At 45.9% G+C, this 11,374-nt stretch overlaps 1 protein-coding gene across 2 annotated transcripts in view; it reads left to right on the top strand.

The window, feature by feature from the left end:
* The first annotated feature begins 1,369 nt into the window (after positions 1-1,369).
* Positions 1,370-11,374, top strand: part of Hacd3 (3-hydroxyacyl-CoA dehydratase 3) — a 34,750-nt gene continuing 24,745 nt past the window's right edge. The window contains exon 1 of one of the 2 annotated variants that reach the window (XR_001778950.2): positions 1,370-1,645. Coding sequence is in view for 1 of the 2 variants with exons in the window: in NM_021345.2 (NP_067320.2) it covers positions 1,559-1,645 (87 nt within the window). In the remaining variant the exon portion in view is untranslated. The remainder of the gene's footprint in view (positions 1,646-11,374) is intronic. The other variant, NM_021345.2, reaches the window with a different exon arrangement.

Below are 11,374 nucleotides of genomic sequence, written 5' to 3'. Positions count from 1 at the left end.
CCATCTACAGCAGCTCCTCCTCTAAGTCCTTCAAGCATCAGAAGAGTCTGTAAAAAGGTGAACATCAGAGCCAAGCAGGATCTCTTGCCAACAGCAGAAACTAGGCGTACGTCCTGGCAATAGCCTTTATCAGTGTCAAGGACCAAATGAAAGCTTTCTGCAGGAGTAATGACTGATCTCTGAGAAGGGAGACATGGCCCTGAGCCAAACAGGGCTAGGAGGGGGGGGGGCAGTCTCTAGAGAGGACAGTGTGGTTTCTTTTTCATTTGACTGACATCATCATAAAAGCCTTATTCCCATCCCCCTGCCCCTGGCCTTGCCTTCTAGTCTCCCTCACCCTGCCCCACCACCGTGTACTTTTTAGCCTGGATGATAAACTCTACTTTATTTCCCTTTCCTTTGTTTGTTCAGGTTGGCCTTGAACTCAGTACGTAACTAAGGATGACTTTGCACTTCTGAACATCTCAAGTGCTGAGATTACAGGTGTTCACCACTAGTCCTGATTTATGTGCTATTGGGGATCAAACCCACTACCGACTAGGCTATAGTCCTCTAGTCCTCTAGTCCTCTTACTAATCTCTGTCTCTCTGTCTCTGTCTCCTTATTGATTTCCCTGGAAATGGGCCCATAATAGCTGTGCTCCTTTACAGAAAAACTTAGAAACAGATGATGACACTACAAGGAGCTGAGGTTATAGTAGAGTGCCTGTCTGCAGCATCCAGGTCCTCAAATGCTCAGGACGGGGCTAGGGATGCCAAGGAACTGATTTGTTTGTTTGCTTATTAGTTCATGTAGATAGCTATAACGAATGGGCTGTTCTGTTTGTTGGGCAGTGAATGGAAACCATCTCTCTTAAAACAGGAAGCCTGAGGCCAGGGGAGGTGTTGCACACCTTTAAATCACAAGGGAGGCAAAAGCAGACGACAGGTCCCTGGATCTGGTCTACCAAGTGAATTTCAGGTCACCTAGAGCTACATAGTAAGACAGACAGAAAGAAGAAAGAAAGGAAGGAAGGAAGAAAAAAAAAAAGCAACACCAATGTATGTCTTGAATGGCTCATCTGTCTTTCTGTGTGTGGCCTTGAAGCCCAGGGAGGAAGTGGGTTCTCACTAAACGCTGCGATCATACAAAAAAACTTGGAAGGGATCCTTGCACACAAGCCTCTTCATACGCCGCCAATCCGCCCTTTCTTTGTAGATTAGAGCCTCTCACTTTCATGTTCTTGTGCAAGGACCTCTCTGAAGCGCCACAGGAGGTAAGCGAGGAGCTCAAAAGCCTCTGATCCGAAGGCCACTGAGCCGCTGATCACGTGGCGCAGCCGCTAGCCTCTCCCACGTCCCGCCCCGTCCTCTCCCTCGCTGGGTTCGCCCCGCCCTCCCGCCCCGGTCCTCACTGCGCAAGCGCGAGCCGCGAGCGTGGGTTATCTCGAGACAGCCGGGCTGCGGGCTGCGGAGCGTGCGGGTCTGAGGCCTGCGTTCTGCTAGCTCCAGCGGCTCACAGGCCGAGGTAACGAGGCGCAGCAAGCCGAGCCTCCCCGCTCCCCCGGACAGCGTGGGCCATGGAGACTCAAGTGCTGACGCCGCATGTCTACTGGGCTCAGCGACACCGCGAGCTGTATCTGCGCGTGGAGCTGAGTGACGTGCAGGTAAAGGCCGGGCTGCGGGCTGCGCGCAGGATCGGGGGCCCCCCGGTCCCCGTCGGCCGCCCTGTGCGTTTGCGCTCCTGCAGTGCGCCAGCAGGAACCGCGAGTGGAGCGCCCCGGTCTCCCTTAGGGGCTGCAGGTGCCGTCCGGCGTTCTGCGCTTGGCCCCGGTATCCCCTTTGTTCCTGGTAGGCGCCCTGGGGAGCCTCAGCAGAGTCCTGGAAGCCGGCGGCTGGCCTTCGGGTTGCCTAAGGCCCTCTGAATTGTGGGATGAGCTCCGTGGGTCTAAAGTGCGGCTTGACAGTGGCCTGTTGTGCGGTAGCAGGACGTCAGCGCTGGCCTCTGAGGTTTAGTCCGGGCGGCCCATTGACCTTCTCAAGGCCCGTCGCTGGGCTGGGCGGGGGGCAACCCCCCAACCGTTCAGTGATAGAAATCTACACCACACCTCCGCTCACCAAGGAAATGATTTCCATCCTCTCTTTAAGGCTGCGAGCTCAGCCTTAGCAAGTTGCGTAAAGAAATTATCGTGTGACATTAAGTATTCATTTCACCACGTTTACCTATTAATGTGAGCAAATCAAATCCCTGGGAACTTCCCATGTCTCTAACCAGACCATCCAGTATTCTGTGTGAAGCGAGTGGTTTTGGTCTGGAATGTTCTTTCCCTAGTCTCCTTGACATCCATGGTATTGTAATCTTCATTCCTCTGAACTGTTTCTTGCTCGCAGTTAGATACCTGTCTGAATTCATCAATTCATCTGGTCTATTTTCTTGCAGGGTCTAGGTGCCCATGTCCACTTGAGTCTAATCTTTGCTTCTGGAATGTAAATAATTTCCCCTTGTGAACGATGAAGCTAATACTGGCCAGAATGTCTTTGAGTAAGCAGTAAATTTCATTTAAGGTGTAAGCAAACCCGAATAAATGCTACTCTAGAATAGGATGAATAATTCTCTGTGCTATTGTTCTCTACTCTGCTACAAGATTCTTTGCTAAAATAGAAAAAAAAGTTTTTGTTTTTAATTTTTATTTTTGTATTTTGGAGACAGTCATGCTATATAGTTATGGCTGGCCTGGAACTTACTATGTAGACCAAGGCTGGCCTGGAACTCACAGAGATCTGCCAGCCTCTGCCTCCTGAGTGCTGGGATTCCAAGTGTGCACCACCATGCCCAGAGATTCGAGTTTGAAACACGTTAACAGTGAACACTGTGAAGGTGGAGAAGAAAGGAGAACATTTCTTTTGGAGAGAAAAGTCCTTTTTAAGAAATTTTGGGAAGAACGAGTCCCTCACCCCTATGGAGGCTTTATCTTTCTGGGGCTTCACGTCTGCTAGTCTGAGGCGTTAGTTTTAAAAGAACATGTCAACACCATGTATACCACACCACAGATTTACAGAGATGAGTCAGACGAGCTCCACTTTCCCAGGCCCAGGCACCTTTTCCAGGGCATTCTGTCCAAAAGGAAGCATATCACATACAAACAAAAAAGGTTGTTCATGAACATGTCTGTTGGTAAAGCTGGGGTTTGGTGTATTCTTTGCCTCTCTTTTGTTGAGTTGGAAATGACTTCCAGAGATGAGAAGGCTTCTTGTCTGCCTTTTACTGGGAGAACTTACCAGAGAGCCCACCTGTAGCTAAAACGAAGCTTACTGTAACTACTCTTTGCCGTGTGTGTCAGTGTCTGTTAAGAGTGTGTTAAAACTGATTATAGGATTTGAGCATTGGTGTTTGTGAGAGACCAAATGGAGGAGGGGGCTCACTGCTGTTGATAAAACTGTTCTGAAAAACTGTAAGGAGAGAGACACAAGATTAAACTGTTTTGGAGAAATAGTGTTTACTTTGGTCAAGGGAGAGAGGGTGTCTGGTATATCTTTGGTGGCAGTATGACTAGGTGTTTGTTTTTATACACACTTGTGCATTAGGCTTGGCCTCATTCTGTTTTCAGAATAATCTTTTCTGAGCTGTTGTTCTATGAGATAGTAATGGCCAATAAGAGAATGGTCAATAAACTGTTCCAGCTGTGCTTTTAGTGAATACACGAGCTGCCTCTCTTTGCTTTCTTGATTAATCTACTAGGGTTCTGTTGAAACCACTTGTAGCTCAGGGTCGGCTCAAGATGAAGCAATCCATTTGCTTAGTACAAACCACTTAAGGAGTACTCACTCTCGTTGGTCCCTAAGGTAGGTTCTGGGCTCTTGGGCAGCTTTCCAATACTCTTTTGTATCTTCCAGTGTATCCTACAGCTGCTATATGAATTTCAAAGGGTTGAAAACTCCATAGCATTGTGGGGGGTGATCAATTCTGCCTCCTTCCAGGACAAGATGCACAATCCAGTTGTCACATCAGTCTTTGGAGTTGTAGAGTTAGCACTGATGGGAAACCACCGCTGTTGTGTACAGGGTTGTAAACAGCTTCACCCGTGACTTTATGCTTGAGGTGAGCAGTGGCACAGGCAGCAGGGAGTTTGGAATAGCACCTCTGGTGAAGGGCAGCATCAGTACACAGGTCTGGCTCAGCCTCCATGGTGGTTAAAGCAAGTGTTCATTTAGCAAGGTTTCTGCTGTATTCAGACAGAGTACACAGTTAGTTTGAAAGATACTGTTTTTCAGTGTCTGATAGAAAGAGAAGTCACCCAAGGGGTGAGATTGGGCCTTTTTTCTTCTATTTATTAGCTGGTGACCACAGATAAGATGAGCCTCATCCTCCTAATTTGCATAAATATGAGTAATAATGTCTGAGTCATGGGAAGGGTTCTTTTGATGTTTGAACTGGGTTTAGAGGGGATTTTTTAATTCTCGTGTGCCATCCAAGCATGTGGGGTTTTATATGACTGTGATGTTAAATCTTAGATGAGAGATAGATACACAGAGCACTGAAGCTGAGCACCATCTGTTAGCAGACCCGTCTACATACGAAACCTTATCACATGGCCAAGATGGCTTTACACAGTAATTGAGAAAGGACGAATCATTCAGAAGATAGGATTAAGAGAACTATCAATCCAAGTGGCAAAAAGATAAGATTACTGCCTCTAGGACATTGGCAGAAATCCTTTTTACCTGGGTTAATGAAAAAACTGACTGTGTAAAGTGAAGCTGCTAAGGAAAATGGAGGAGAAGAACACCTTAAGAAACAAAGTGTAAATCCTAAAGGAGAAGCTTGATGAGGAAGGCAAGCTTGAAGGCTATACTTGCCCCAAATACGCTGCAGACGACTAGCATCTTTCCTAAAGAACAGAGTAAGAAAACATGTGTCTTCTAGCAGAAAAAAAGAACAGATAATAATGAATGTCCAAGATGCTGAAACACTGCCTGCCTAGCTTCAGGGATAAGCAGGGCGTATGAGCACATGCTATTCTTTCCACACAGAGGTTGGCAAGTACAGAGAGTGTCTGACATCAGTTGATGCTGTGTATGTTTGGAAGAGAGACAGTAAACATTTCTGTGGGGAGGGGATGGCTGTGGTGGTCATACCTTTAATCCAGAATTTGGGAGGCAGAGGCAGGTATATGTGAGTTTGAGGTTAGCCTGGTCGACCTGGCAAGTTCCAGGTTAGCCAGGGCTACCCTGTCTCAAATTAAGGGAAAAATTAAATTCACTGTGTGTGTGTGTGTGTGTGTGCGTGCGTGTGTGTGTGTGCGCGCACACCCATGTGTGTTTGTTCAAGATTGAGACACAGTGCATTTGTGGAGGTCAGAGGACAGCTTTCAGAGTCAGCGCTCTCCTATCATTCGGGTCCGAGAACAGACCATGGTCAAGCTTGGGTAGAAGCGTTTTTTGCTTACCGAGCTATCATTCTGGCCCAACGTGAGGTATTTTTTTGTTGTTCTGCTGGCCCTCAGTGAGTCATCTTTAATACAGTTAGTGAGAGTATTAATTGGCATTTTTTTTCCCAGAATAGTTTGGCAATGTCTGATTGAATTGAAGATGTGTTTTAAGTAATTGCAACTGTACCAGTGTCTGTTTTATTTCCTTTTAAGCCACAGACAAATAGAGCATACTGTCAATGCATATTAGTTATGGATGGCAGTGTTTGTTACAGTTTCCAGTGTTTGGCCAATTGCTTGAAACATTTCACAATATAATTCAGAAACTCTAAACTGTTCATAACCACAAAACAAAACTACTCATAAAGCAGTAAACGAGCTTGGTCATTCGATTTGATTTAGATCCAAGGCCATGGACTAGATGCTGGTCACAGTATGTAATATAAAGGTAGTGCCTTCCAGTTGAGGGGTTAGACAGGAGGTACTGCATCAAACAGGCCTCTAGATGAGCGTAAATAAAGGAGACCTGAGATGGCAGAGGCAGGCTTAACTGAGTGGTCAGAGGAGGCCGAGTGGAGGAAATGAGGAGGTCTGAGCCACGAGGATAGAATGAGTTATGCAGGAGGCACGGAGGAGCGCTGGGCTTGCAGCTCAGTGGAAGAATGGTCTTCGAATGCTAGACAGGCTGTGGGATAGACCCCCTTCATTACACACACAAAGTGGGAAAAAGGAACAGACAGAGAGAGAGAGACAGAGACAGAGAGAGACAGACAGAGACAGAGAGAGAGAAAGAGAACATTTTGACAAGTGCACAGACTTAAAGACAGGCCTGGGCCTTGGAGGGTTCCTGGGGAACAGAAAGGACATTAGTATGTGTGGGGTGTTGTAAGGAAAAGCGGGAGAGGAGGTTGGAGGGTTTAAAGATGTAGGTCATGTAGAGCCTTGTTGCCATGGTAAGGGAGGAGCTTGGATTTCATGGTAGAGCAGTGAGAACTATTGAAGAGTTTTGAGCAGAAGGTTGAGTCCTTAGAATCTGTATTTTAAAAATTACTCAGGGGCTTGCTGAGAGCTCACACACACACAATGTCTGAGAGAACCTGGAGGCCACGTCTGCTTTGATATGTAAAATATGCACCTCAGTCCTTACACACACACACACACACACACACACACCCCACACACCCTGAGACAGGGTTTCTCTGTGTAACAGAGCCTTGGCTCTCCTGAACTTGCTTTAGAGGCCAGGCTGGCCTTGAACTCAGAGCTCTGCCAGCCTCTGCCTCCCAAGTGCTGGATTAAAGGCGTGCCTTGTCAGTGCTCTGGGTTATGTGGGACTATTGATCGAAGAGGGACAAGACAGGATGATCTTAGGCTTCTCAGGCAGCAAGGGGATGAGCCTCTCAAGGACTGAACCCAAACCCTTTTCCATATAAGAAAACTTATCTGTTCTTGGGGGTGTATTGAAAGAGCTATCACCTTAAGCGATTTTTAGCCATACAGACACTTCCTGGTTTGCTAGGCAAGCCTGGAGACTAAGCTATGCGAAGGCTCTGAGAATCCTTCAAAAGAATAACTTCATAAAATCTCAGACAACAATCACTGGCAAAAGGCTACTTCAGAATTTAGGTGCCAACATTCCAGATTCATGCCAGATACCGTGGTTCTGCTTCAGGCGTTCCACCACCACTAAGCCGGGGACATACTTTCTTGCACACTGGAGTGTTTGTTTATTTTTAGCTAAAGTGGTGAGGCTTATCGCTGTTCAGTGAACATCTTTGTGGGAAAACATGGTGTTTCAGTAAGTTGGTTTTTGTTTTGTTTTGTTTTTGAAACAGGGTTTCTCTCTGTAGCTCTGCAAGTCCTGGAACTCTTGTCTGTAGAGCAGGCTGGTTCAGATCCAACTGCCTCTTTTTGTGCTGGGATTAAAGGCCACCACACCCAGCTCAGTAAGAGGGTCTTAGGACTAACTGGTGGTGGGATATGAGTTTCCACTTGAGTGATTGGTGGGAAGAGGCTGAAGTTTGTAATTCACAAGGACATCTGCAGCTTCACTATTCTGGGAACATCTCCAAGGAGATAACATCTGAGCAGAACCCTGCATGTTAATAAGCAATACGAGGGGGCTGGAGGCTCAGTGGTAAGAGCACTGGCTGCTTCTGCAGAGGACCCAGGTTAAAATCCCAGCACTGACATGCAAAGTGTCCCAGTCAGGGTTACTGTTGCTGTGATGAACCACCTTGACCAAAAGCAAGTCGAGGAGGAAAGGTTTATTTGGCTTACACTTCCACACTGTAGTCCATCAGTGAGGGAAGTCAGATCAGACACTGAAGCAGGGCAGGAACCTGGAGGCAGGAGCTGATGCAGAGGTTATGGAGGGGTGCTGTATACTGGATTGCTCATCTTGGCTCACTCAGCTTGCTTTATTCTAGAACCCAGGACCACCAGCCCAGGGATATCACCACCCATAATGAGTTGGGCCCTCTCTCACCAATCACCAATTAAGAAAATACTCTCTGCTAGGCAGTGGTGATGCATGCCTTTAATCCCAGCACTTGGGAGGCAGGGGCATGCGGATTTCTGAGTTCGAGGCCAGCCTGGTCTACAGAGTGAGTTCCAGGACAGCCAGAGCTATACAGAGAAACCCTGTCTTAAAAAATCAAAAACCAGAGAGAGACAGAGAGAGAGAGAGAGAGAGAGAGAAAGAAAGAAAAAAAGAAAATACTCTCCAACTATATTTTTTTCTTTCTTTATGATAAACCATATGGCAGGCACAGGTTAGGGAAGCCAGGTAGGTTTCCTGGTGTCAGCCAGAGGCTCATCTTGGAAGCAGGGCCTCTCACAGGTTGCGGTTCAGCCCTGCTGTATTAGTGCTTATACACAGGTTCTCATCACACAATCACACACAGGCAGAGCATGTGAACGAGAAGGAAGCCCTCTGTGTAAAGGCCTGCTAGGTAGAAAGTTCACAAACTGCGCTTATGTCAGAGGCTATGAAAATGGGATGAGTTTCTTTAATTTCACTCCCTTGAATAATTACTGAGGCATTGGGAACATAGAGCCAAACATAACTGCTCCCTGCTATCAAGCAACAAAAGTCCAGAGGATCAGAGAAGCTAACAAACAATCATTACAGCACACTGTTGAGAGCACTGGACAAAGATGGGTGCAGGGAGAAGCTATTGATTAAGCTATTGGAAGTAAGGGGGAAGAAGAGCATTAATGTCGGCTCTGATTTTGAATATGAAGTAAAAGCTGCTGTCCTGCAGACACAGACACTTAGATGTGGAAGAGGAGGAAGAGAGCAATGAGGTTGACTAATGTCAACATCCTGTATGTTCTTCCAACTTAATGCTCAGAATAGTTCTGAAATTTGGTTTTGTTTGTTTAACTTTTCCTCCCACATTATTTAGTGTGTGTGTTTGTGCATGTGTGTATTGTGTATGTGTATGTCCAGGGCACATGTTTAGAGGTCAGGAGACAACCCAAGGAGTTGGTTCTTTCCTTCTACCATGTGGGTCCTGAGGATTAAACTCATTTCTTTACTGTATGTACTATACAGAGCCATGGGTAGTCTCGCTATTTTAAAAATTACAGTGATTGAAGGGTTGTGGATTTGAAGGTGAAAGAGAAGCAAATAAAGATGATCAGATAGGAGTCTAGGTCTAGCTGACTTCAAGACCATCTTTTGCTTCTTTTTCTAGCCATGTACTTTTCGTAAGCAAAGGTTTATTCCTTTTTTAGTAAAAAGGCTGGCTTGTGTTAATCAGCCTTTCTGTTAAAAACAAAAGCATTAAATAAAAATACCAGAAACTCCTCAGGGTTAGCCTGGTCTACACAGTGAGTTCTAGGTCACCCTAGAACAGGGTCTCACACACATGGGAGATAGAGGGATAGGGAGAGGGAGAGAGGGACAGAGGGAGATGGAGGGAGATGGAGGGAGAGGAAGGTTGGGAAGTCAGAAAAGGCTTTTGCCCTGAGAATGTTCATTCAGCTAAGTGAGCGTGGATTTCAGTGCTGGAAGCCCAGCAGGGTGTAGGGTGTTAGAAATTAAGATCAGAGTTCAAAATCTCCCAGAGGCATGTCATATAATTTCTTCCTTATAATCTGTCCTTTAGATCAAAACTCAAGATCTATCAAAGGTATGACATGTCCCTGGTAATCTTTCCCTGCACGTAGGTCAAGGTAACTAGATGCAAACTCACCTTTCTCCCTAACCGTTGCTTTACAGTGAGGGCATCAGACAAGCCTTAGGCCATGACTTCATGTCCAAGTAGCCACAGCTTGTGGGATCCTTCGGTCCTTGGTAGGAGTGAGCATAGTGGTGCATGTCTGACCACAGCACTTGGGAGTCACAGGAAGGTAGATCTCTGAGTTTGAGCCTAACCTGGTCTTCCTGGTCAGCCAGGGCTACATGGACAAACCGTGTGTCAATAAACAGACAAACAAATAAAATCTGCTCCAGCTCTTAATGTAGCTCCATAGTGTAGCTATGTTGGTATCATTTAAAAGCCTTTAGGCAAATGTATCAGCTCACTTTGATACAGGTGTCAGGGTCCTAGGAACAATATTAAAGTCACATGCATCTAGTAACACAGCCTGTCCTGTATGTAAGTTACATGCTCTAAAATTATTACCACCACAGGGGTTCCTTTTTTTTTCTTTTAATTTTGAATTTGTTTGGCATAAGCCTTTATTATTGTTGTTGATTCTGGTTTTTTTTTGAGACAAGATTTCTCTGTGTGATAGCCTTGGCTGTCTTGAAACTAGCTCTATAGATCAGGCTGGCCTCAAACTCACAGAGATCTGCCTGCTTCTGCCTCCTGAGTGCTGGGATTAAAGGCGTGTACCATCATGCCTAGCTATTTTAATTGTTTTATATATATATGGTTTATGGTCTGTGTACTACATGCATGCCTGGCTCTTGAGGAGGCCAGAAAAGGGCATCATCAGATCCCTTGGAACCAGAGTTATAGTGAGTCACCACGTGGGTGCTGGGATTGAACCAGGGTCCTTTGGAAGAGCAGTTAGCACTTTTAACCAGTGGGCCATTTTTTCCGCTCTGCATAAGCCTTTTTTTAAAACTGAAAGATCTCCTTCCGTGACCACCACCTTTGGGGAGGCTAAACCTAACACGCACAGTGTTCAGCAGGGCAGGATCTGCCCTCTTATGGCTGAGTTAGGACTTGAAATCTGTGGCTCACAAACATGTTTAGCCAACTACTTAGCTTGTAGTATGACCAGGTATGTCAGCCTTGTTTGGACATACCTGTCTGAGGAGAGAAAAATCAGGCCACCCAAGCCTCTTTTGATTTCCCATGAAAAGGAAATAGGATATGTGGAATACAAGGAAAGACCTAAGTTGAAAATTTAGCTCTAAGGCATCCCAGATCTGTATAGCTTCCTATGATATGCATCACATTCACATAGAAACCTGTTTCTTGGGCTGGGGAATATAGCTCAGTAGTAGAGAGCACTCTCCTAGCATGCACATGGCTCTAAGTTTGGTTTCTAATATGGTGAAAAACCAAATAAAACAACAACAACAAAAAAATGTCTTTCTCTTGCTGAGAACCCCTCACACCCCAGAAATGTGGCTCTCTGCCTATTCAGTGGTCAACAGGAGAACAGTCATCCTTGCCATATTTTATGGAGGAAGATTTCCTTCTGGGGTAAATCTTTTCTTTTTCTCTTTATCTGTTTTTGAAAATATAGTAACAGAAGAGGAGGGCCTAGTTCCCAGCACAGCTCCTACAAGTGAGTTCTTGAGAGTGGGTCTGAAGTTAGGGTAGATATCGCTGCTCTTGCAGGAATCCAGTGAGCCAAGGCACGGCTCTCTATGTGTTCTCAGCATTGGGGTCTATGTGCTTGAGCAGATACTGTGGTTTAAGCTTCGATCTTACTTTCCACCACTGGGTCTGCACCTTCTAATTTTTGGAGTTCTTGAGTACTGTGTACTAGGGTGTTTGG

This window comes from Mus musculus, chromosome 9, assembly GCF_000001635.26.
Source record: "Mus musculus strain C57BL/6J chromosome 9, GRCm38.p6 C57BL/6J".
NCBI lineage: Eukaryota > Metazoa > Chordata > Mammalia > Rodentia > Muridae > Mus > Mus musculus.
Note: the sequence above shows the minus strand (reverse complement) of the source record. Positions and strands in the feature narration are given on the sequence as shown.